This window comes from Myiozetetes cayanensis, unplaced genomic scaffold (genome assembly GCF_022539395.1).
Source record: "Myiozetetes cayanensis isolate MyiCay16 unplaced genomic scaffold, myiCay2020 scf6-25, whole genome shotgun sequence".
NCBI lineage: Eukaryota > Metazoa > Chordata > Aves > Passeriformes > Tyrannidae > Myiozetetes > Myiozetetes cayanensis.
In genome coordinates, this window is record NW_026087853.1 from 58,508,977 (window position 1) to 58,536,524 (window position 27,548).

At 40.8% G+C, this 27,548-nt stretch overlaps 1 protein-coding gene across 4 annotated transcripts in view; it reads right to left on the bottom strand.

Annotated features, from left to right (window-relative positions):
- The window catches only part of HIPK3 (homeodomain interacting protein kinase 3), a 68,074-nt gene that overhangs the window by 16,555 nt on the left and 23,971 nt on the right, over positions 1–27,548 (bottom strand). For all 4 annotated transcript variants that reach the window (XM_050335062.1, XM_050335064.1, XM_050335063.1 and 1 more), the window contains exons 3-4: positions 5,135–5,258; positions 1,241–1,360 (exon numbers count right to left, since the gene is read on the bottom strand). In XM_050335062.1, the coding sequence (XP_050191019.1) occupies positions 1,241–1,360; positions 5,135–5,258 (244 nt within the window). The remainder of the gene's footprint in view (positions 1–1,240; positions 1,361–5,134; positions 5,259–27,548) is intronic.

Genomic DNA, 27,548 nt, shown 5'->3' on the forward strand with positions numbered 1-27,548 from the left:
TGGTATATACCACTTTCTGTTCCAGTTTTCCTCCTTCAACACAGCACCTGTGGGCTGGTGCTGCAAGAGGCAAGGTGGGGATTCAGGGGGAAAAAAAAAATTCAATGCACAGATTACAGAAAAGTTTCCAAAATTAACTTCGACAAAAAACTGTGACCAACGGTTCATACTAAAACTCCTAATTAACCAAGCCAGGTAACAGCTTCTGAAAAACAGGGAGGGCTGTTTGCATCAAGAACTCGTTTAGGTTCTCTGATACGGAGAAGAAAAGAGTCACCCAAAGATCAACTGCTGGAGAAAAGAGGATCCTGGATTAACCAGGAGGGTGTACTTGGAGAATTCTTGCATAACCCGGCCCTGCAGCGCAGCACCGGCCCCGGCCCAACGCACGGGGGATTTACCAAATTTACCGAGTTACTGTGGGGAGTTACACAACTCGTGCCTTGAGCTGCTCAGCTCTTTGCTGCTGCAGAAATTCCGTGTCAACCCTGTAACTGCTTCCTGACTTCCCTGAGCCTTCTGTAAAGCTCGGTGCAGTTGGATCATGAAGCAATACAATTGAAAAAAAAAAAAAAAAAAAAAATTGCCTAAAAAGTGACAGCTCAGCTTAGTCACTTAGTCACTACCGTGAAGTAACGATGGTTAGAGAGAAGCAAGGTGTGCAGAACACAGAAGAACTTCCTAATTTCATCTGCGCTCACTGTAGTGCGGCTTTCAGCCAACAAAGACTGTTCTAGCAGGGGATCTGAAGGAAATTAGCTGCACACAGTCGTGCTATTTCCTAATCTCCTTTTTCTCCTAGGAACTTCTGATCCTGAAGCCAGTTTTGGACAAAATTTTGACAGAGCAGTGTGGGCCTCCGAGACAAATTCCTTAAGTGAAGTGAAAAGCAGTCACCGAGCAGGAAAGAAAACGAACCAAAACAAACCCACTCATTTGGTACCTCTGGAGACACAAGGCTTAATTTGAATTCCCCACATGGCAACCATGCCCTGGCCACTGCACAGCCTGGCAGCTGCACCAGACCTGCCTCTGGGTCAGCCAGCAGGAGAAAACATGGACATGAGCTTGGAGCGCTGCTTTTGGGGAAGGGAAAAAATGGATGAGATACAGAGCAGGGAGCTGGCAAAAAACACAGGGGATGCAGAAGGGAGAGAGTGGTACTGCAGTGAATCTTGGCCTCTCTGGTTTCCCTGCTCACAAAACAGTAGGTTGTTTTCTACTACATTCCACTGTTTACCTTTAATCTCCAACTAGAATATGGTGCATCCGTTTCTCTACAGAAAAATCTTGCAGTTTTTGTTCCCATGCTTAACAACTGCTCTCCTGGCAAACCTTGAGTCTGTGAAATGTAACGAATCTGAGGAAAAAGAAAATAAAACAGGAAAACCAATTTCATCTCTTTCTTTTCAAAATCTGATCCACACAGTTAAAAAAAGTTTTCATTTCATTAAAGAAAAAAAAAAAAGGCAAAATGAGCCACGCTCAGAGCACCTGGGTTTGACAGCTACATCTTACACAGGGGAGAAACCTGACCCTGAGCACTTGGTACTGCTCTCTCGGTGTGTCAGAGAAAGCCACACATAAACAAACCTCTGAAGTGACCTATATAAGCAAGCTTTTTAGGTTGGGTCACAGAAACGAGAAGCTGTGCAGAGCGGCTGCCGTGTCCTCCTCAATCCATTCAAATCCTAAACGTGTAACTTTCATTCTAAACAGAAAGATCCACGGGAGTGCTTTGTTTGCATACTGAACTTTGATGGTTTTGGGGGTTTTTTTGCACGCTCTCATTACATAACTTGATAAAAATCCTTCCCATTTGCTGTTTCCAGTGTATCAGTCATTTACACACCTGACACACCGACAAGGAAACATTCCACGTGGAAAGGGGGGGTGCATGCACAACCTCTAGGAATCCAGCAAAAGATACTGTCCTCATCCAAGAAACTTTGCTACTGAATGTGGTGGGAATGGACTGGTTTCATGAACCTTTTCCACTGAAACGATCAACACGCATTTATTTTAGAAGATGACTTACTGTGCATTTTGCATTACCTTTCTTATAGTTGATGACTGATGGATCACCTAAAATAGCTAAGTTTCCAGGTTTCAACAGAAAACTGTTGAAACATGCTGTGTGTTAACTACTGTGCATGCAATGCTAACTCACTGTACAAGGGGGAGTTATCCCACAACTTCTTTAAAAATTAAAAACCACCTCGGAGTTAGAACAATAATTGGGCAATAACTGAAAACTGAGCTTGCTGCAGGCTGGGATGGAGGGAGTCTGGATTAAAGCAGACAGGGCAAGACCCTTCAGGGGTTCAGCCCTGAAGGGCAGTGTCCCACACAAGGGGCTTCTGGGGTGAGCCAGCCCCTGGAAAAGGTGGAGCAGCCAAGGAATAAGAGAAAATGGAAGAAAGTCAAAAAGAGAGAGGGGTCAAATACACCAAATACACCTGAGAGGAGCAACACCGATGGGCAGTAGAGAGGAAAGGTACATGTGAGGCTTCTGCTGAAAAATAACTGACAGAGCCAAGTGGGGAGGAACTAAATGCAACCCTGCCAACTTTGGTTATTTGGAATCCTCCATACTTCCCTACCTCAGGGAGTAAAGAGAATCCCACCCTGACCAGAAATGTTTCTACATCACTTATAACGTGTTCAGAAAACAAGTAAAGACTGAAAAGTTAGTGGGGGAAAGGCAGTGCATTAATTCAAAAATTTAGCAGTTGAGCACCTGAGCCTGTTTCTAATGTGTATTAAAGCTCAGAAGGCACAGCTATTTTCCCCTGGGAAGCCCAGCTGTTACTGGTGCTAATCACAAAGGAATACAAGCACTAAGAGCAACCTTTCCAGGGCCAGCGTGACACAGGTTGCCAGGGCTGCCACACAGCAGGAGGACAAGGGGGGGAAATGCAGCACAAAGCCCTTTGCCTGTTCATTTACTCAGTGACACACACCACGGGAGCAGGAGGAAAGGAATTTCCTTGGAAGCCATCTCCCGGTGCTGCTGCACTCACGTACGCTGAGAAACAACCCTGACTCAAATTTCTCCGCAGCAAGTTTTGCAGACGTGCCGGAGCACGAAGACGAGCCTGGCTAAACTAAGACAATTCCTGCTGGTGCAGAGCAGGTTACAGCCCCTCTTCCTCCACGACTTCTCCAACGTGAGGGGCAGACAAGTTGCTAGGTGAGTTATTTAACTTAACTGATGCTTCCAGCAAACTTGAATGATATGTCACTCTTTAACTAAATGTCTTTTAATCTTTTAGCTCCCTTGCAAAGCAAGCAGAAAGTCTTATGGGCATTAAGATTCCCCACTAATCCATGCAGTCCTTTGCATGAAGCACCTTGGAAGGTGCCTGAGAATTCAATGCTGTGAACTCGCACTGTCCAACAGGATCCAGAGGTTGAGCCATGTGGGGTAAAAAAGGGCTTTTCTTTTCAAATGAGACTCCATATTCTTCTGAAAAAACATCCTCAGAGTCACAAGACTGAGCTTTAGGCTGTTACTGCTCCCTGCACCAAAGTCAGAGGCTCAAACCTACGTAGGCCTGTTGGCACATGTTAATTAATAATCTGGGCTGCTGCCATCATGACAAATCAGAAGTTAATCTGAGGAAAGAACTGTGACACAGGCAGCATTTTCCACCCTCAAACCCCAACTTCACCACAAGTGACTGAAGCTGTTGGTGCAAAGCAGCATTCCACATCCAGAAGCAGCATCTGTCTGGGCTTATCCACAGCAGCATCCCTTTTAATAGCTATTTACAGAAATATGGGGTTCAAAAGTGGAAATTTCCCTGGAAATTACATATTTTGCATCTTTCTTTTATTTTTTTTTTCCTAATTAAAGTCCAGATCTTCTCCTGCAGTTTCTTCCAAAATAAGAGGTAAATAAATCTGCCAAATTCTTGGAAATATTTGAGACAGTATTGTAGATTCTTTCCAAAAAAAAAAATGCCTTCACTTTATCCTTAAAAATTTATGGCTGTTAGATGTTTCCTCTTTAATTTTCTATTTTAACAGCAACACTCTGCAAAAAGGTCTTTATATGCTTCAAAGCATCAACGCACGTTCCCCTCATAGCTCACTTTCTACACATGAAATGCTGTATTTTGTGCAAATTAAGTAAACTGAACTTACAAAACATTACCAAAATCAACTCAAAATTAATATATCCCCTGACGGTGCTTTTAACAAACAAATTTCTAAAAAAAGTAGGTCTGAGCTGTACGTACAGGGAGCCAAAAGCCCATTACATCATCAGGACTTGAATGACCTAAACAACGTGCTGGAGGAACTGCCCCTAAACTCAAGGTTGAATCAAAGATGTAGAACTTAGCAAGAAGCCAGTGCTGTTGCTTCTGGGGTTTTCAGGAGATTTCTTCACTTTCCAAGTTCAAAACCAGGTGGGGATACTCAGGATGCTCATTACGTTCCTTCCAAATTCCACATTAGGCCAGAAAATTACAGACTTCTCTAAGTGTTTAAAATAGAAAATGTTCTACATCTTTCCTAAGAAACAACGTGGGGTTTTTTCTAAGCCAGGTCACTAATGCTGATGGTGTCAGCAGCTGAAAACTCCAGCAAAGCAAAGGCACAGCTTCAACAGCTCCAAGCTCCACCACGGCACATCTGCATTATTATTATCGTTGCGACAGTTGGTTCTCGTTCCCTGTGAAGGACAGGCTCTCAAATCTTTGAGCTTTGCTGGATTTCCAGAAAGCATCAGAAGACAATTAATCCTGACATCTGAATAGACATTCCAGAGTCAGCCCCGTTCATTATGTTCATGGCAAGCGAAAGAGAGATGATAACGCGATGACGGTGGCCGCAGACTTTGGTTTCCAAAAACAAAACAAAAAAAGCTACTGCAATACCAACATCTATTTTTTAAGATGGAGGGAGGAGGACAAATTGAAATTTAGTTCAAAAAAGCAGCACAATATACAGTCTGGTTTAGAAACGTGATTTATGTTTCTGGGACAATGAGTAAGACTAAATTAAAAGCATTGGACAGACGTGAAGAAATGCTACATAACAGGGGACATTATTAACATTCACAATTCTGGATTTAATGATCTGAAATCCTTAAGCTGCAGAAAGTTTGTGAAGTTTATTCTACTACCTGGTCATATTCCAGTGCTCCCGGGTACAGTGGCCATCCAAGGAACAGCTCTGCAATCACACACCCTAACGACCACATGTCTATGGCTTCACAAAACGGCAATCCCAGTATGATCTCTGGTGCTCTGCAAATTAAACATGGTTACTGCATTTTTTTTTGCTTGGGGGAAAAAAAAAAAGGTAATTCAACAATCCAACATGACAGCAACAACAACAAAACAAAACAACAAAATCTGTTATTTGATAACAAAGGCTAATTATTTCAATAAAACCATAGCATCAGAAATAGCATTTTTCTATAAATAATCTGTGGTAACATTTTGCAGCTCTAAGGTGGTTTTTTTCCTACAAGTATCTAGGAAATATCCTACAGTTTGCTATGTACATGAAAATAACTTATGTCCCTGGTTCAACACTTTTCCTCCACTATATCTCAGATGATTCATCCATTCAATGTTATATGTCTTTAAGTACATTCTAAAAAAATTACAGTCTTTTGTATCAAACAAAAAACCAAACTAAAAGTTTCATCAGAAAATCCACTTCTCACTTCCCAACCGGGCAGTACACTTAAAGCTATTTAAAATATCAATTTAATTACTTAACTGCAAATCCCTTAATGTACTCAAATCAGTTCAATGTGATCAATTTTTAAATCGCTCAAATGAAAACACTGCACTTGCTGAACAGAGCAGGTGTTATTTTTCACCTAAAACAAATGTGAATTATTTAACCAACAGCATCTGAATTTATTTCTGCACTCAAGAACCAGTAAAATTGGTATTGACACAGCTGCTAAAGGGGCTTTTAGCATTTCTGATCACGTGAAACCAACCCAAGTATTTCACAAATACCCATTTTCATTGCGTTTGTTCATTTAAAACCTTCCCTCCCAGCTCATTCAAGCTATTAACAAAAGGAAAAAGAATTAATTTATATCTGCATTCTAACATAGAGGGACACCTGGAGATGTAAAGTATTATTTAAATGATCACACTGTAAAGGGATGTACTTTTAAAGCAGGCAATCTGTTGTTAGCTCAGCGTGTCACAGAACGGTAGGAAGGTGGTTAAAGCCAACAGGGCAATTCCCATTGCAGTTGGGCAGACCAGGAGCATCCAGCTGAACAGGTAAGGTGTGATAAGCAAAAGGTTACAAATCTTATGCTTCAGCACATCCTGGTGTAGCCTATTGACATTCCACATACAAACCAGACTCTCTGATCACGGCCAATTCCTACATATCTTATTCTCCTCTAACATTAAACTCTACCAAAATATTCTCTAAATCACTCACATGTACTGGATTGGGAGCAAAACCCTATTTTTATGCTCCACTGGGACAGAGAGGCTATTTTGTAGCTATACAGCAGACCAAGAGCTGAAGCATCTCCATCCCCTTTCACAAGGGGTAGTTGGTAGAAGCTGTCCACAGACACACTCCAAGCTCCAAAGATGCACATTCAGCACCAAGGGAAGGACTCCAGATGCTCTGCCCCATCTCTGACCAGCAAAGCCTCTCAGGCTTCTGCTACAGGGAAAATCCAAGACTTCTGGATATTCTGTTAAACATTTACATACTTTCCATTCATGCCAGCATTTCAGCTCTTCCCATCCTCACCACAAACCATTTCAGATGCCATTACTCGAAGGATAAATCTCGCCACACTTGGCAGTGAAACCGGAGAGGCTCAGTTTTCCACTGAGCCCCCAAAGATTGTGATTACAACAAACTTCTGGGGGATCCAACATATGCATTTCTGTAACGTGGGATCGTGACACTGCAGGAAGAATCAGCTGGTTTTGCCATCTGAGAAATAAATTCAATATCTGTAGATGCCACAAGACTAGAAATAGCAGCGAGAAACGTCTGCCTTGACCCGCTGGCCGGGTGCCAGTCTGCGTACGGTTGTTACAGATCTCTGCTAAAATACACTTCCTTTTGTTGTATTATGTTACAGCCCTGAATAGTTAATGAATATACACACACACAGAGCCTATGGATACAGGGGCTTTAACAAATGCTGCTGCTAAAATAAGCTCTTTAAAACCTCTTACGTTTACTCAACGGTTAATATGCGCGCCGCATAAAAATAGTCGCAGTCGGTCGGTCTGTCGCTCGTCTCTTTTGAGGGACAGCATTGCAAATAACAGAAGGATAAGGGTGGATACAATGCCAAAAAAAAAAAAAGAGATAGAGAGAATGCTTAGTGTATATCAAAATCTTTTAGTTTTTTGCCTGGGCACCAAGAAAAGCGCCGATAAGTCTAAGGAAAAGGGACGCATTTCAGGAGAGGCAAGACCTGTGCTCCTCACTTCCCAACACCTTGCAGAAAGGAAATCAGTGTGCTACCTGCACCACAACTACAGTACAGTGAACAAAAAAAACAAAACAAAACAAAAAAAAACCCAACATTTTCAGGCTAGCTTGGGGTGAGGAAGATGAAGAGTTGCTGCTCTTTTCGGGTTCACTGTGTCCTACCACGTTTCATGTTAGTCCCTAAAATGGGGCACCTCTCTCACAGCAAACGTTCCAGGAGAGCTGGAACTGAGTTTGATTACGTTTAGATTGGTCTTAACCAGCTCAAACATTTTTGATAAAGGGAAGTTTGTTCATGTCATGCTCAGAAGCACCTTTTTCTGTTTTCCCTTCTTTTCAACTTCCTGTTAAAATCTACTTGGAGAACCGGGAGAAGAGTGTTAAAGCGGAGGGAGTGATTTTTCAATTTTTATTTTTAAGATGATCTTTTCACAGCTCTTTTCTCACGTAACAAATATTTTTCCATGCAGCTTAAAAGGAAAGCATTCCCTTTCCTAACTACAACCAAAGACATCAGAGTGGCAGGAACTCCAGATGTCCCAAGAGTCACTTTAACATCAGATTACTCAAAAAAACCCAGGGTAACTCAGTACTTCTCTCTCTCAAAACAGCAACACAGACACACAGACACTACTGTTTGGTTTTTACAACAGATTACAAGATGTTCAGTGCACCAGAAGCTACACAGTCCCCAGCTCTGTAAATAGCATCTGTTATCCCATATCAAGGCATCAACAAGGACAACACCAGAATTTCCCAAAGGACACCAAATCTTACTTAAATGTACTCAAATTAAAAGCAAGAGTTTACGGAGAAAGCATCCGTTTCCTTCTTATCAATATTCATTAAACATTAATTAAAAATACTACCAGAAAACTTAATTTATAATTCAGAAGGCAATATTACTACAGTGGAAAGATTCACGTTACTAAGCAAAAATTCCTAGGTTAAAACATCTGGAAATGCTCCTTTCTCACTTTACACAGCACAGCTCAGACTTTTCAATTGTAAATATCTAAAAAGATTAAAGATGCAAATGAATATTTGCTTCAGCTGCTTGTTTGCATAGTCACATTTCTATTTATTACATCACAGACCATGAATACATATACTATTCTACAAGTTTTTGTAAGCTTATGAGGAAAGAAATCATACAATTTGTTCCACTAAATTGCTCAAAGACCAGAACATTTCATAAAATAGTTTAACTTCAGTGTGTTCATTCAGCTTGGAGTGAAGCAACAAAAATAAATAAATTCAAAGAAAAATAAAATAGTTCCTTGAGGGAGAATTTAAAAAACAAAAACAAAACAAGCCCCAAGCAAGAACTATTAAAAAAAAAAAAAAAAAAGGAAAGAAAATCAAAACTTTAGCACAATAACAGAAAATTTCTTCCATCCTTTACACTGGAGAACAAAGAATGAAGAGCCAAAATTACCCATATTGAAAAGGTAACTCATGACAGAAAACTATAAGGAGTCAAGCCATTTCACACGATAATGACCTAGAAATCGCTGGTTAGAAATCTAATTCAGAACAGAATTTCCACGAAAAAGCTGGAACCCAACAGTTAATGCAGGTCATAACAACTGCAGAACAGCATAAACCAACAAAAACCAGCAGCTTCCCAGAACCACTCATTTCATGACAAATTCAGTGGAATGCAGGAATAATTTCTCAAATGTGTTCCCGCTGGAGGTCCTACAGCATAATCAAACTACACAGACCCCCCCTCCCAGATCAAGGAAATCAGAGTCAAGACTGAGCTGTTTTTACTCCATTTCTCTCCTGGCAGTGCAATGGATCTGCCACTGGTTTATTTACTGCTGCCCTCCAAAAAGAGTGAGGAGTACAGAAGGAGTCATCCTCCCCTCACGTCCCCCACTCCCTTCAGCGCATCCGTGGGAATCCTTTCCAAGAACAAAACCTCTCTACTCCCCACCCAAACCCACTTCCACGCTGCAAGTGGAAGGTCAGCTGTGCCATATGAGGAACATGGAGCTACTTCCATTCCCCAGGTGCTCCTGCCTCCTCTGAAGATGCAGGACCATCAGGAATGCTGGCATATCCTTGCCAGTGGCAGCTCTTTGTTAGAGCTCTTGCCGAAAAATTCTTTCCAAATAGGCATAGAATCCTCATCAAGCTATTTTAACTCTGAAATTTCGGCCATACTGCATAAGAATTTTAATACTGGTTCTCCATCAATTCATATAGTTGAAGGTAAATGGATACAATGCTTCTAAAGTGAGCATTTTACACAAAATTTATACTCTTCTCACGTAAGCCAAACTTTACTACCCCTGTTTACCTCTGTTCTTGGTGACAATGCCTAATAATTATCTGCTCTGGATACAACACACTATAATAAATAAATAAATATACACTATAATAAATATTAATGCAAGGAAGTCACCAAATGGGGAGGTGTTGTTTTGTTGTTTGTTTTTTTTTTTTAATTAATGACCTGGTCAAAGTCACGCTATGGAGAACTCAAGTAAACTAATCCAATTTGCAAGAGTCAAATTCAAACCAGATACCAATCTGAGAATAACACTTCTTTCCCCCGCTACCATCACCAGCATAATGCAAGCATGCACTTTCTGAAAGGAATAACCAGAGGGTTGTGGGATGTATAATTCTTCTTCTAAACAAAGGAGGTCTAAGAGGAGGATTAGATGTCATGAATAAGTTAATGAGATATGGTAATGAGCGTTCTGATGAGTATTCTCACGTACAATTCATCCTCTTCAACTACCAATCTTTATTGTGAACATGGAGAAATGCAAACCTGTCTACAAGATCTGCGTGAACACAGGAAAGACTCTGGGCTAGAGGGATCCAAATCAAGGTGGCAATACTCAAAAAAAAAAAAAATCACAGGCAAGTACAATTCAATAATCTGAAGGATGAAATGGGAAGGAACCATGTAATGACAAAAGCTGTGAATGATGAATGATACAAAGAACAGTTGGCTCTGTAGTGCATTCATGATGGTCTTCAGAAGGAATTTCAAATATGCAATTAGATCAACACAACAACAGGAAGTAGAGCATACATGGTGCAGAGCAAACCACTGTGAAAATTAATGTACAATAATATTAATTAATTACCCACAAGAATTACTGTTATAAATTAACCAACTTTTCAATGAAAAATCTAGACAACTTTACAGATTACACAAAAAAATATTTTACAGTTGGGAGCAAAAATAATCAGAACATCAGTACTTATTTTTAAAGAACAAAGACATACCAAAAAATTATTATGCCTTATATAAAACTAGTGATATTCCCTCACCTTGAATAGTGTGTGTTCACTTTTGAATTCTGTGTTCAGTTTTGGTCACCCCCATCTGAAAAAGGATACATCAAATAGAAAAGACGCAGAAAAGAACAACACAAATTAAAGACTTCAAGAGACTTGGGTACAAGAAGAAAGCCTGGTTAGAACTATAAAGCTTCTGGAAAGAATGAACGATCAGTAACATTACTCAAATTATATAATAAATAAGGGAAGAGAAGCAGCCAGAAGTTTCTAATGCCCTGCATCACTAGAGAAGAGCAAGGAATCCCCACCCCCTTTGAGGCAAAGACTGATGTAAATATAAAAGTGGGGGTTTTTAAACCCAGAATACATTTCATTACCCTTGGAATCATAGGCCACTGTTGATGTAAAAAATATTAAGAGTATTTAAGAATGGATCAGCAGAAAAATATCCACAAGGGCTCTAAATTATACAGTAAAGGTTTGTATCCATGTAGAATAAAATCAGACATCAACTGTGTAGAGGTGGAAGAAGCCTGCACCAGATGCCACCGACGTGCAAACTTTTGCTGTGGTAGATTTTCTCCAGCAACAGAATTCCAGAATACACAGACCACTGATCTGAAAACATAGGTGTATCTCATTTTCTATGTAATAAAATCACTATTATTGCACAAATATAAGACATGCCCAAGTAAATCCATTGACCCAAACTACAGTCTTCTGTACAATATTCTGCTCTCTACAATCTTCTTCATGGTCAGAGTAAGTTTTACTTAGTGTTGGAGTAAGAATTATATCAATACAATTTATAGAAGTCTTTAAAAAAAAGTCGTGTTACAGATTTAAAACAAAACAAAAAAAAAATCACTCAAGTGAACTTCTTAAAACACTTCTATATTTGAATTGCCTCTTGCTTTTAGGCCCGTTAAGATGGCAGAATGCAGACTGGCAGTGTCATGTGTTCATGTGATCCCAGAAATGCAAGTATGGTACACAATGCCAGACAAGGAGCCTTGCTCCCTGTCCTTTCAGAGGAATGCTGCTGCAAATCTAGAATGCAAAACTGGTAGGTTTATAACGCAAAAATGGTAAGTTCACATTCACAATCCTGGCTTTTGTACAGTTTTCCATGTTTTAACTCTTTTATGTTTAGGTATTAGGAAGAAGGTAACTAGAAAATTCTGATTGGGGAGGGTGTATTTTTTTTTTTTAAAACTCTTAAGAAACTGAAAGTGAAAATGTGAGTGCTCAGGCAGAGCCAGGAAATAACAGTTCAGCTGGACAGGGGCATCTGTGTCTCTGAGGTGGCAGGAAAGAATCAATCCCACCACACTGGGCAATTTAAGGCTATGTCACCACGTATCACAAAACCCAGTGAGAACAAGCATGTTTGGGATGATATGAGAATGATATCCCCTCCTTCATGACTTCATTCCTCCTCTGAAGGAGTCTGGTGCACTACCAGAGCCTCGCACGGGAAGTGACAGTGAAATCAGGAGGAAAGGCTGGAAGTATCTCCTGTAAATCTCTAAGGCCATGGGATTGCTGTGGTGGTGCTCACACAAGGTGCTAAATGAGGGAATTCTCGTTTCCTGGTAGGAAAAACTTCATTTTAGCATAATAAAACATTTCCATAGAACTATGCATGCTGAATAGCTAGAAAAGACCTACTTCACATCACAGCCGTCCAGTGATATATATATATATTTTTTTATATATATATATATATACAAGACTGACATACAGCTGCCAGTTTAACTTTGAACCCTGATCTGCCCTGGAGATTTAAAAATCTTTATATAGAAAAGTGGCCCAAATACGTAACTACTTACAAAAAAGAAGCAACCAATGCAAAAAAAAAAAAAATCATTAGAACACAGGGCTCAAAACTGAACAGGGAGAAGGAAAAAATACAACGAGAAATTAAATGAGACAAATAAATAAATCTTAGGTAATTTCATCAAAGAATACAAAATTACAAACAAATTATCCTAGCACTGTTTCCTGACACTGAAAAAGAATTTTGTTTTGAAAGAGCAAGCACCAAGTCTTAGCTAATACATCTCTTACCACTTAACATAAATACTAATGGTAATCATTATTTAGTTGCTCCTTTTTGATTTTTTTCAGATGAGAATAAGTTATTTCAGTAGACTTTTTTCCACTTATTCACTCTCTCTAGTGAAATGGAAAGTTTTCACTAACAACAGAAGACGTTTACGCTTCTGTCTTTTCATGATTTTGATTCTCCTCAAAAAGACTTAAGAGTGATTTATTTACGTACTTGATATGTTAAGCAGTTTTTGAATTATACAAAAATTAGGCAAAATAGACACTGAGGAAGCAAGAGAATAACGAAAACTGTGTACAGAGAAACTCTTCAGATGCTTTGTTGGTAAATAAAGTCTGCTATTTAATACATTTACGTTTTGGATAGCGAAGTGTCAGCGTTTAAAGCATCAAATGAGGTTACTTACCCATAACTGCATTTTGACAGTACCCTTTGTGTCCTTGTGTGACTCAGCTGTGAGAACACTCTGCACTCCTCTGCCCCTGAGAGAGTCAAAGGTTGCCAGAGATGGTCACACAGAAATTTCCTCTGCCCTCATCTGCAGCAAGGAACATCTAGGAGGACCTAGACACTCTTTCTTCTGTAGTTTGCAGTCAGATTAACTTCCTGAGCTGAATTAACAGGCCCACACATCTAATTTAATGAGATGGTCTCTGTCACACAGTGTGCTGTTCCTAAAATGTCTCCTATATGCTACAAACACCTTTGGAGTTTTTTCCCTGTCTTCTTTTCTTTCTTTTTTTAGGGCAGGACAAGGGGAAGGATGGGAAGGGAAAAGCAAGCAATCCCCAGAAAATGAAAGCGCCTGAAAAACTTGTACAAAGATTTTGTACAAAACAAAAGCCCAAGACGAGCTGGTGAAGGGTCCAAATTATTTTTGAGAGAACCTGACTTGAAATGATCTTGCTTGGAACGGTGATCGAAGGCAGGGCAAGCACAGGTAGCTGTGGAAGACCAAGCAGTGGGGCTGGTGGCAACCACAAGCTGGGCTCCCTTGGAGGAGAGGATCTAACACCAGCCAACAATTCCCAGCTCTGAAGGAGCACAAGAGAAGAGTGAGAACGGCACAGTCCGGGACGTTCCAAGGCCTCGCAAATCAGACACGTTAGAACTTAATTCCCCCCACCCTTTATTTTGTTATTGTTGATTCTGTGGAAATAACAGCTTCTAACTCTAGAAGGGACTTGCAGTGCCCAAACTGCAAAAGGGTAACAAGCATGGCAGTATTTTCCTGTAGCATCCTTGTCGAGAACGACAAGACCTTCTAAGTCAGTTTTGTGCAGAGGTTTTTTGTGCTTTGGCCCTTGATGACGACAGTCCTACATCTGGACTGAGGTACAAAGTCATGGTGGTCCTGAAGAAGCAAGCAGACAGATCCCGCCGGAAAAACACCACCAGACACGAGGCAATGGGAAGAGGTATTATTCTAAAATGAGTGATTAGCACGAGGGCCCCTCGTGTTGGCAGAGTTCAGGTAAAACCCCAGATATTGCTGTTACGTCAAGAATCACGTGGCCCATAAAATATTACTTTAACTAACTATTAAGGGGGAAAACCAAACAAAAAAACACAAAAAAAACCCACAAACCAAACCAAACAAAACAAGATCAAAGTCTACCCTGAAGACACAAAGGAGTATTTCTTCCATTCTTCAGCAAGACTTGCAAATTCTGTCGCACTCCAACACGGGGCCACGACACACCCGCCTGCTGCAGGTCAGCAGCTCAGCCCAAGGGTTTGGTAAACCAGGGAACTACTGGAACTATCTGAAATCATCTTCCAGCACACAGCTGCTGCACAACAGCTCTTCAGTGCACACTGCCCTGGAAACCAACACGCCATACAGATACTCGAGAAGGTAAGAAAATCTGCTCACATCCTCCCGCTCTCTGAAAAGGGTTTCTTTAAACTGCTGATGCATGCCCAGCTGGACGATGCCAAGTGACATTCTGAGGAAATTCTGCAGCTCAGACTGATAAATTTTGACTTAAAGTTACATTGTTTTAATTATAGAAAGCTCATCAAAATTCAGCACAAGTGTTCCTGCACAGGCAGAGCAATGTCACGTCATTCCTCTGCCTCAGACCTTCAGATCATCCTGTTTTCATACAAACTACTATGTTTTTCTTATTTACCTTCCCAACAGTGTTCTATACAGTATCAGAATAAGACTTTCACAGTCCATTATCCTGACCTGTAGCCATGACACAATCCTGTTCTCAAATCAAAAATCTGTCAGAAGAAAAAATAAAACATTAAAAAAAATCTGTAATCTTAGAAATATGTCTGTATTTTCATTATAGATAATTTATGTAGTGATATTAGATTAAAAAAAAGGTCAAATCAAGACTCAAACATTAACAGCGTGACATCAGGATAGGTAAGAGAGTAGGCTTGTTAAAGCTGTTTAATTCTAAAAGACAAGCAAAAGACTTCTAGAGAAACTGATATTCTAAAACAATTTGTATCCTATTAACAGCAACGTATGAGCACTTGAAAGTCAAATATTAATTAGTAATGTGTTGTTATAAATATTAATATATTATTTGATATAAATATTAAATAATTAATATAAACACTAAAGTCAAAAGCCCATACAATTTAAGAAGTAGAGTCTAGCAAAACGTCATGTACTGATGCCACAGCTTCACACAGGACATTCACGTCCTCTTCACGAAACAAATGGAACACCAGAATCCACTTCTCTTTGGACATTCCCCCACATAAAGTGTTATATAGACACTAAATACCTATGTCAGCACGCTACAAGAGAGTTATTACAGAAAACCTACAGATCAGCAACTAAGGCACAGGAGTTAACATAAACGAAATTAAACCTGCTTTCCTAAAGTTACACTAATTGAGACTTTTTGGCTAATAAAAATATTTTTAAACGCTTCTGGGTTCTGAGTGCACTGCTGGATTCACACCCTACAGATCCACGTGTGGCTCGGTGTTCTGGGAGGATCTGTTGCTTCCACAGAACAGTGCAGGAAAATAAACCCAACACATAGCACACAGCAACATTTAATAACCTTAATTTTTTTCTGTGAACACAGCTGGTAGTGATTTATGATGCTCTGGCAAGTGAAGCCACTGGCTGACTTAGCGAGTTTTTCCCATCCAGGTTTCTATGATTAGACCCCGGGTGTAAATATGACACCACCCGAAAAAGTCACATCCCTTACCCACAGCTTAGCCATCCCAACTCACATAACCACGGGGAAACACAACAGAGCCTGAGCTTTGGGGCACTGTGGAAAATCAGCTGTTAACGTTCTGTTAACAAAACTAAGACAAATTACATCAGAAAGTGTAAAAGGCTGGGGTTTTTTTCCTCCCTGATGAGCTGAGGCTATGGACTGCTTCTGAGGAAAGCTACACAAGTCTATTTTGGTAGGCCAGACTGCAAGACTTCAGCCTTCCAGCATGTCCCAGCACCTGCTTGCCACGACACCACAGCCTGCTGAAAGAATCTGTATGCAATGGTCCCTTCAAGTGTCTCACCCCGGCCATGAATCCCACCAGGACCAGGCTGCTCATTTTGCCCTTTTACTGCTCTCCTTAAGTGCTTTTTCCTCTCTGTTTTTTTTCCTACTTTTCCTTCCCTAGTATCCCACTTCAGTTTATTTGTCCTTTCCTGTTGAAAGGAGAGCCTGTCTATTCTTGGAAGAGTTTGGGATCCTAAAATAAACTGCTTAACTATGTATCTATTACATTCAGATTGATGTCACATCAGACCCTGACAACGTGCTACAACAGCAAAGAGCCCCAGCATTCCTGCAAGCCCTGCTTCGCAAAGGCTTTCAAAGTAAAATTGCATACAAAAATGTAACACACTCTACCCAAACATTAAAACATTTCCATTTATTCTTCTCACTACATAAATGTTGGTATAATTTTTAAAGCAGTTCTTGCCTGGTATCTAATAGTAAAAAAACCCAGATCCTCTACCACCACACTAAAGAGGAGAAATCAGGGTAACCAGATTACACTGGGAATTCTTTTTAATCAAGCTGAATGTTACAATTTTGCTGTCAGCAAACAAAAGTTAAAAACAGGTAGTGTGGATTAAAGGAAAAAGATAAAAACGGGATCTAGATAATAACTGGATAATAATGGGAGCCTTTCATCTGAGTGAACCCTTTGAGTCTGGTCCAGGACACTAATAATTGCAAGCAGCTCATTAGTTATGGCTAAAAATTTCATTCTGTTCTCGATATAGACAGACACTCATGTCAGGAAAAGGCACTTGTTGACAATAATAACAGAAGCAGCAGGGATCAAATAGACGGGGAACTTTCCCCTCATTTACAGAAGAGCTGCTGCTCAAGCTGGGCTGTAGCACATTGACTGCTCAGTGCCCTGAGCTGGGGAGGCAGAGCTTGTGTGTGTCTCCAAGAGAGAAAGGAAAGGTAAGCTGCCACCACTGACCTCCCCTCTCAACCTGCAGAGAAAGAATTACACAGAATTTCACCAGGGTCTGCTGGCAAAGTGTGAGGGGCAATAAACACGTCCTGAACTTTAAAAAATAACAGCAGTAGTTACTTCAAGAACTGTCATTTCACTTGAACTACTAAAAAATGCATCAATATAACATCAATAAAGATTATGAAGTACTCTCAAATATGTCCCAAACTGAGAACTGAAATATCCACCACATAAAGCCCATAATCCATCCAAGTACCAGACTGTGCCAAGGAGATATTCCAGTTTCAACATTCGAATGACTTGCACCAAAACACAAAACCAAAACATGCCAACTAAAAGCTTATTTTGAATAAACAAAAACTGCAAAACCAAAAATCATTGTGGAGTTGGACTATTCTGCATGTGACACAAGCTTTGGCCAAACCCTGCCCTAATGGCCACGGTATTGTGGGAGTCTGCACAGTAGGAGCATTCACTGGGAACTCCTGCTCCTTGAAAAGATGAAAACTAAAGTCCAGTTAACAAATCTCCCCTAAAAAGGTATCTGTGATTTCCTTGGAGATGTGAAGAACTCGATTGTTTTGTTTCCAGCATATATGAATTTTCCAAGGGGCGGAAAAAAAAATCCTCACATCAAAGGGATACCTTTTCTTAGTCCCAGGAACTATTTTTAGGTTATGCTGTCACATCACAAACTGATAGGACAAACTTTCAAAGGCCAGCCTTGCATTATGTCATGGCTTTTGAGTAAAGGCTCCCAGCACTGCTCTTGCTGCCTCTGCTGACAGGCTTAATATTTCCTTTTGAGTCAAGTTCATGAAGTTTTCTGGAAGTTTTACGTTGTGCTTTTCACTTTGAAGAAGTCAACCCAGACACAAAAGCGTGTAACCTTATGCACATGATAAAACTGGGAGGACAAAAAGAATAAATCTCTTATTGAAAGGAAAAAAAAAAAAACACCTCCCAAAAGCAGCCCACTGTGGCCCAGTTTCAGCAGCATCCTGAGTTTGCTGTTTGCAAACTGAACAGTCCCTACACACACACACAAACACTTTGATAGGTGGGGGAGGTCTCTGCAGTTTTCTTCTATTTTAATGAAGTTCCTGTAGATCTTTTGGGTTGCTGGCATTGGCCAAAGATTGTAGGTGCAGTCAGACAGGATCGTTCTCATCAGCTCAGTGGGATTTTCGTCTGACATGCATTTCCTCACAGGAAGTTTTTCTGCATGTCTTCCTTTGTGAAATCATGATTTTAAGACTGACAGCAGTAAAGACCACTGCCAAGACAGACTTACAGATCTGTTTAGAATTACCCAGGAAGAACTGCAGTCAATCAGCCTCTCTAAACAACATATACATTAATGATGATGCTGGGACGTGAGCAGCAAAATTATCCATCATCAAACAGTAGCCAAGATGCTGGAATACTTGAAGCCTTATACAGAAATAGCCTCTTGAGAATAAATAGTTGGAAACAAGAACAGTATCAGATCTACATCAAATTCAAAATAGAAGAGACTTAGAAGCCAGTAACATAACCTTATGAGGAAGAGTCCATTAGAGCATAAGGATAAATATGAGTACTTTCATTAGTCATTTCAGAACTAGACAAACTTTTATTATTATTATTATTATTTTCTGGCTCTGACGCTGCAAATGCCCTTAGGCAAATCATGTACTATGATTCAAGATTACAGATTTTTTCTAAACATAAATTATAACTAAAAATAACCCAACAAGGAAGGCATAAAATCCAGCAGACATCCAAAAAATCCCCAAAGCTGCATTTTTGAAATAACTTTTAATCTGAAGATAAAAATCACTATAGTCTACAAAAGTATGTCACTGACTTATTAAGGCATGGTACTGTGAGTACCTAAAGACAAAAAGCTGCCTTGGTGAAGTCCCAGGGAAACAGGCCTTTACCTTAGAGATCTCAAACAACTGTCTTTTGAAATAAAAGGCAAGATGGTCCTGTTTCAAAACAGAGATTGTTACATTCTGCTCCCATTTTATGTTCTCCAAGGATGGTCAGTGTAAGAGTAGAGTGTTCACTTTAAGGCTCATTAAGCCCCAGGTAGCAATAAAGTGCATTACAGTTACTAAGTTTTCTCCCGAAGGTGGTTACAATTCCACAGACTAACTAGTGTTCTTTTTGCCAACTGTAACAGTGGAGCACATTTATGGAGCTGCAGTAGTGAAACCTGATGTAAAAAGGTCTATTTAGTGATTTTTAACACTACAGGTGTGAAGGTCTCTCAAAGATGCCAGACCCGTTTCTAAATCATTTTTGTTTTTTTTAAAACACGACAAAAAATAGAGTCAAATGCACAGCCCTGATTTCAGTTTAAATTCATATTTAAGTAAAGTGGCACATGAACTGGTTGCCACTGACTTGATTCCATCATCTTTCCAACCAAGGTAAACTATCAGCATGGTAAACTATCAGGAACATGAACCAACCAACCTAAGAGGCATCATCCGATTTTATCTGCCAAAATCGGGGGTAGGGGGAGGTTCAACTTTGAATTATTATAGTTTCATTAGGTGGGGAAGGGGAGAAAAAAAACAACCCTACAATCAACCTCAAACATCTGAAACAAAACAATTGTGCTCAAATGTCTTACATCTGGAGGGGTTAAGGACTCTGCAGCAGCACCCTCAATTCATAGATTCAGACAAGTGAAATCATAGGATTTTTGTTTCACTGTTGAGCATGGGGAAAAAGAGGAGTATGTTAAAAATCTATGAATTGAGAGACTGAAGTTACAATAGGAGTTAACTGAAGATAAAAGAGGACTGGCTTCATAAACTTCTCCAAATCATCAGTATGCCTCAATGCAAGCTTGCTATGATTTAAAAGTGGGGTATAAATGCAAGTGTAATTACAATTGTCACACTTTTGGTATCTTCTAAACAGTAAACAGGAACAAGCAAAAACCAGCTGATGAAGTCAACGCTTACACTTATCCACGCAGCTTTAGATAAGAATGTTCTGAAATAAATACCCCCCAAAGCCACTGCCTGTGCCACTGCTGCAGTAAGGAGTTGTTGCTGTGTCATAACTGTGTCAAAAAAAAGAAATCACGAAAATATCGAGGCAATGTTTACAAGCTGTGCGATTACTTTAAAGGTAATTATTTAGCTACAACACATGACCCTTATTTCCCTATGAAAGGCTCTCTACTTAACTGGATTAACACACTATTGATAGCTAAATTCCACTGCCGGAGGCTACTGTCAAGTCATCATTTCCAGAACAAACCTATAAGCTATTTTCTTTATCCTGTGTGCAACTATTACAACAAGCTCATCATGAATTTGTTCCCAAAGTGCTCTAAAAAAAACACAAAAAAAAATCTGCTGCAAAGAACATTCAAGAGATGCATGACACAGGATTACCTGTTCTAATGAAATTAGACTGTACATCAGTCACAGGTTGGGAGGCTAAACACATTTTGCAGCCAACCAAGAACCTAACATCCGATTTTTCAACATTGGTGATTTTGTTTTTCAGTTTAAAGATGCTTCAGTTTAGATGCTGTGAAAATTGACTACCGCCTAGAACTCAACTCCCAGATGATTTCTAGGGAAAGCAAATCCAGCTCTGCATTCTCAGCAAATATTTCCCATGAAAACCTTTACATTTTTCTGATCCAAAGCAGCCCTTAAGAGATATTGTGCACCCAATTTCTCCACCCCACTTCCTAACACACGGCTGACACAGGAGAAACTGAAAAAAAAAACCAAACATGAAACTGGAGTCATAGTTTGCTCCTACTGTACTTCACATAAAGGGAATTTATTTTAAAGTTAGGCTTAGTAACAGGAACAAAAACAATTAAAAAAAAAAAACAACAACCAATTGGTTCCAAACTGGGGAATTTTGAAGTCTAACTTCCTTCCTCCTCCCCCAACCACACTCCCCGTTTCCTGATGTTGATAATGCCAAGTGGGAGACAGAGCACAGGCCTTCCTAACGAAGGGCCCCAAAATATCTCTATGAAGGGTCAAAGGGGAGTCACCAACAAGGTTAAAGTACACAAGGAACACAACCCAAAGAAAACATTTTTGTTAGGGGCAGGACAGGCTGATACAGTTCCCTCCTTCTGTGTACTGGCAAAAAGTGCTCCCCTACTGTACTCATCCAGGGCTGCTCGGAAAATTTCGTGAGACCATCTTTCCAACACAACTTACCCTGTTTTCCTGGGCTCCTGTCTGCCTCAGCAACATCAGCAGCCAATTTCAAAGCGCTGGTCACTCATGCAATAAAATTGTCTGCTGTGCCACAGAGCAGCTCCCCACCCTGGACCTCTCCAGACAGCAAAACACAACATCTATTGCAGAAAACATAACTGGGCTGGAGGGGGCTTCACTGCAGAATTTGGCCAGGCCAGAAGTGTATGCCATAGGAAGAAAAAAAAAAAAAAAAGGCACAAAAAACTACCTCTAATGTGCTGTTAGACACAAAATGTCCAACTACAGAAGCCAGGAGAACGTACCAGGAATCACCAATATAAATGTGCCTTTGCTATCCACCACTAGCACAGACTGGATTCTGACTGGATCTTTGATCATCCAGGGCTGGTTTCATATTCTGCAGAGGGTTGTTAGAGGCTCACACGTGTATTTGGCAGCCCTTTGCCTCATCCAGCCCTCTGTTGAATGGGTTACGTTTGATATAGGAGAAATAATGAGATTAAGCAAAGGAAGAATCCCCCTTTACAAAGCAAAGGATACTGTAATGACATCTAGGTCTACCTGAAATACATCTGCTGCTCGACAGAATGGGTGTCTAATAGTTATTTTTACTATTGTAAGCTGTATCAAAAACGTTACCACTGAGCATCACAAACGATACCCCTAATTGTGCAAAATACACAAACCAGGTTTCAAAGCACAGCAAAGTTTGCACATTTTTCTTAGGCAAGTCACACATGAGCCCAATAAAGGGAAAAAAAAAAAAAAGAGCATGGATACTAAAAAAGAAAAAGAAATTGAAAATTTAGTTTGATTATAAATGAAAAGAACAACATTAAATTGTCTGCTTTAAAATCCAGTTTAAATTAGCAGCTAAATTTGGCAAGGAATAAAAAATGAAAAAAATTGGAAATTTAGTTTGATTATAAATGAAAAGAACAACGACTAAAATGTTTTCTTTAAAATCCAGTTTAACAGCTGAGTTTGACAAAGAATAAAAAAAGACTGTGTTAAACCACATCCCAGATTAATACCCAGGGAAATGGGCATTAATCCCTTTCAGCTACCAATTCTTTAGTAACATGCAACAGTTCATTCAGTGTAAGAAAAAAAACAAAACCAAAAAAAATAGAATAACTGTTGCACAAGAGATTTAGGAAAAAAGGGGGGGGGGGGGAATACATTTTGACTGTGCAAAAGAAAATATTCGTGCTGGCACATTTTCAGTGACTCCCTTTGCGTTCCTACCTCTTTTGCACACTAAAAATCCCACCGTGCCCGCGGTGTCGCCCTGAGCCGGACGGGAGCGTGGGAAGGGTCCAGTTGCGTAAGAGGTTCTTAAGGCAGCAAAGCTGGGGCTGCTTAACTGCACATACTTAAATAACTCCAAATAATTCCACGGATTAGCCAGCCACCCTTCCTGAGCAGGGAGCTGCCCACCTGTGGTGCAAAAGGAGCTGCTCAAACCCCCCTTTCCGTGAGCATTCCGCGCTCCTAGGTGGGAGATGCTGACCCTCGTGTGGTTCTCCCATGGCACAGAATAGCACCTGACCACTGCTCCCAGGAGAGCCACGTGCTTCCAAACGAGGGAAGAATTCCCTAAGCACAGAACTAATTACGCTGCACCAATAAGGTAAACACGACTCCCACCCAAAAGTCAATTTAAAGGCATAAAGTATTTTCCCTCCCAGACTGAAATGGCAGAAACTTGAACTCCTGAGGGCACCTTGCAGCACTGATAGCCCTAAAGAGGCATCTGCTCGAGCTGCTGCAGTTAAAGGACAGTGCTCAGCAGAAATATGGGAAGAATCCCACACCTCAGTATTTCAGATGTCAAGCACCGTGAGTGTATTTTAGAAAAATCTGGGCTAATTTTGATTTTTCAGATATTTACTCACAGGCTCACACCTACGGAAGTTTGGCACAAAATACTGCACACTAGTTAGAGCAGGTAAGACACTATAAAATATTTGTTTCTTGGAGGGATGGTAAAAAAACCCAACCAAATCACACACCAGAAGAAAAATTAAATACAGCAAAGCACTGCTCAGAGGGGGCAGTCCTGTAGAGCACAGCTATGTCCAGCTACAGTTATCTGACATGATTCTGAGCACTCTCTTCCCATTCCCCCATACATTTTGGGTGGGGATGTCTTTTGGGGGTTTGTGGCTTTTGGGTTGGTTGGGTTGGTTGCTGGGTGGAGGCTTTTTTTTGTTTGGCTTTGGGTGGGGAGCGAGGGGGTCCAGCAGTTTTGTCTTGTGTTGTTAAATAAAGTTCCCTGCCCCGTCTGCAGAGCTTTCTGTTCCTCTTGCAGTGGCGGTGCCGGTCATGAGAAGCAAGAATTGAGCAACGAGCTGGAGAGAGAACTAAGAACACGGATGCTTAGTCAACATCAGGAAATCATTTCCATTTTAGAAGTCAGGAAGCTTTTCACACATTACTCCACAAGTCTCCGTGCCCCATCCCGCTGAAGAAGAGAATCAGCTGTCATGCTGCACAAATGTAAACAAGCAGATCAACAACCTCTGGACTTAATTATGCTTTGTTGTTGCTGCTTTTTCAGATTTGCACTACCACTCTCCCCAGACAAGAATGAACAACCCTAGACCTCTGAGTTGTTTTCTACAGCGTGCAAAGGCAACGAGCATATGATTTAGTTAGCCCAGAGCTATGCACACACACCGAGCAGCCAGATGGCTACTGCAAAAGAGCAGTGCCAGCTTCTTCCTTTTCACCTTGCAGGGATCACCAGTTTGAATCTTCCCTCTACTCTGCAGCAACTGTTCATAGTGCTGGTATTGGCACCTTCAGGGCTTTGATCTCCTGTCAGATTTGGGTTGAGGCACTTGAAGGTTCAGTGGTACCGGGACGAATGCACACTTTATGCACTTTTAGCCAGCCAGATGAGAAAGCTCAGAGGTCAGCTCCGTAGTTTTTCCAAAAATCCTGCTAGATTACACCCACCCAACAATCAATGGATTTCTTATTGCTGGAGTTTCTCGCACTACCCATTTCAGAAGTGCAAGAGCAGCCCGCTAAACGTCCCCTCCAACAAGCTGGTCATGGTCCATTTTTATTCCAGGTGCTTTTCTTTGTCCTCACAGCTCCCCACTGGAAAGTTATTGGTGTAAAATACAGAGAGAAATTTCAGAGATTAGTTTGTAACCATTCTCTAATGAAAAAGTCAAAGAAAACATGCAAAGTATCTTTAAGAACTACATGGGCACTGTCTTGTGCAGAAGAAAATTAAGCTGCATAACTCTAACTTAAAACTGCAAAAGGAATCCACTTAGATGACTGCAACTAAACCACAGAATACTTGTACTTTTTGATTTGCTAAACCACACCAGTCTGTTTACTGCCTTTCATTTTTGCATTCACCTCAAAGCCCATAAGTCACTTACTTGACAAACTATTGTCTCACAAAAGTTCTCTCTTAAGGCACAGCCACAGGAAAAAACAGCTATGAAAGGGGAAAAAAATGTCTGAAAATATCTTTATAAACTTCTGAAGCAAAGCTAAATCAAAGCACAACAGCAAGGGGAAATGAGTTGTTGCATCCAACTCCACACATGCCTCAGACACAAAAACGATGCAATTCATGACCACATTGGTTCCAGTTCACTTCTGGGCCAAGCAAAGATCTTCAAAATCCATCTTCAAGATGCTCAACAAGATGTTCCCTGGTGCTTTTCTGAGCATGTCACTGGCACTGCTTGTGTCCTAAACCACAGGAATAGACCTCCTCCACAGCAGGAACACTGCTCCTTCACTGCACTCATCCCTGGGGAGGTTCAACACGCCTGCCCTGAGCACCAGCCTGGCACCCACCACCAGAAACACGTGGAAACCCAGAGCAAGGACCATGCACAAACTAGGAAATTACAGGTCTCCCGTGCTGGGAGAGGAAACAGCACTAATTACAAAGCAATTAGCTTCTACTAGAAGTGTCATTAAAGGAGAGGGTAAGGGCTGAGGATACTGTTTGGCATTTGATACTCCTAATTCATATAACACCATCTTCTTCAAAATGGTTAAACTGCTACAGATTCTGTACCTTGGGGGGACATGACCTATATACACACTGGTTAAGGAAATGCTTGGACAGGTATTACACAGGCATTATTTCATCCAGGCCTGCAGCACAGTCAGGGGTCTCACGTCAGCTCAGTCCTCCGTACACGCAGAAAGAAAAGTGCTGAAGTGTCAAAAAACAGCTGCAGAACAGGGAATGGCATACAGGCACGACCTCCATCCCATTCAAGAAATTAAATATCAGACTAAATTTAGGGGCTTCTCTTTTAATTTTATGTCAGATCCCTCGACATCCGAAAAGGGTCGGGGGGAGTCATTTGATGGTATTTGTACACGGGCTAATGATGCTGCTACAGGGAGAAATACAAAGAAGAAAAAGTGCTTCCCGTGTACAGATGCTTAATAATCATAACCAACAAAACCTCAGAAGAACCAGAGACGAAGTGTAAACAAAATTAGCGCTAATTTGGCTTGGAAATCCTGAAGTTGTTCTTTCAGGAAGGCAACCAACTGCATGGCTACAAACTGACTAACCCGAATGGCCCATGGCACCGCTCCACCAGCAACCACCCCTGTGGGACAGCCCTTCAGAGGGCAGGGTGGAGTGCTCTGCCACTAACGACACGTGCTAATTCCTAATTATCCTGCTGTGTAACACCCTGCGGAGTTGCAGGTTTTCCCCTCGTTAAATATTCTGTCAGTTCCCCGTCTTTTTTTGGTAGGATTTTAGCAGCAAAACAACCTCTGCCTATACACTGCCTCTAAACAGGAAAACTACACAGAACAAGGCAATGCTAGGGATGAAAGTGGTGCTGGCCATGAAAAATACAGGTCACTGCCAGCTCAGTGAGAGAAGATTCACGCAGTTCATCTACTGGTGGGGCCAAGAGACCAGTAAAGAAACAGCAAGAAATGAACTTCAGCATCAGATTGATTTTTTTTCATGCCTCTCTCTACAGAAGTTACACAGCAGAGTCAGACAGACACCAACTTTAACTACAGAGCCTTCCCAAGCTACTTTGTGTGTACAGGAAAGCTTTCAATTTAAGAGAACTTTCTTACTGGAAACTGTTGAAATAATTCAAGGCTATATGAAAAACCAAAGCACAGCCAGAAGCCATACCATATAATCTACAAATTACATCCTCCTGTTCTACTTCCTAGGGCTCTTGTTACCAGAAAATGGCCCTCTGCTCCACTTCTAGCTGCTCTTCCAGAGAGGTGAAACGTTCAAAACCAGCTGCATCTCCACACAATGCTGTGTCCAGCATGTTAGAGAGAGTGTGTCCAGAGTAGGGCAACAAAGATGGAATATAAATCCTATGAGGAGAAGCTGAGGGAGCTGGGGGAGTTTAGCCTGGAGAAAAAGAGGTTTGGGGGAGACCTTATTGCTCTCTACAACCACCTGAAAAGAGGTTGGTGGCGAGGTGGGAGTCAGCCTGTTCTCCCAAACAACAAGCAACAGGACAAGGGGAAGCAGCCCCAAGTTGCACCAAGGAAGGTTCAGGTTGAAAACAGGAAAAATTTCATCACTGTCAGAGTGACTAAGCACTAACAGGCTGCCCAGGGAAGTGGTGAAGTCACCCAGTGAACAAGGAGATGTGGCACTTCACGATATGGTTTAGCTGGCATGGTGGTGTTCGGCTTAGTGAACTCAAAAAATTGGCTACCTGGAAGACACAGATGTTTAAATGCAGCTCAGAAACCATTTTTATAGTGACAGCATGTGAAAATGGTGAAGAAAACTTCGAAGTGTTAAAAACACTCTTGAAATACTCATGGGCAAATAACGTACTTTTTATAAAAAATACAAACTAGATCTTGACTGGATGGCAAGAAGTGAAAGAGAGAAAATCAAGAGCTCAAAAATTTAAACACTACTGGGGATCAAAAAGGGCACTGAGAACAACATTCAGTGCTGTTAGCGTGAACATTGCTTTTGCCATCAAATTTCTGGCAAGTGTCAAGTGCTATTATTGATTTGCAACCTACAGCATACCCTACTAGTTCTTCCAGTTGATAAAACAGCAGTTTAATAACTTAATACAGTGTTGCATTTATATAAAAGCCTTGTACATAATTGATGTGATGCC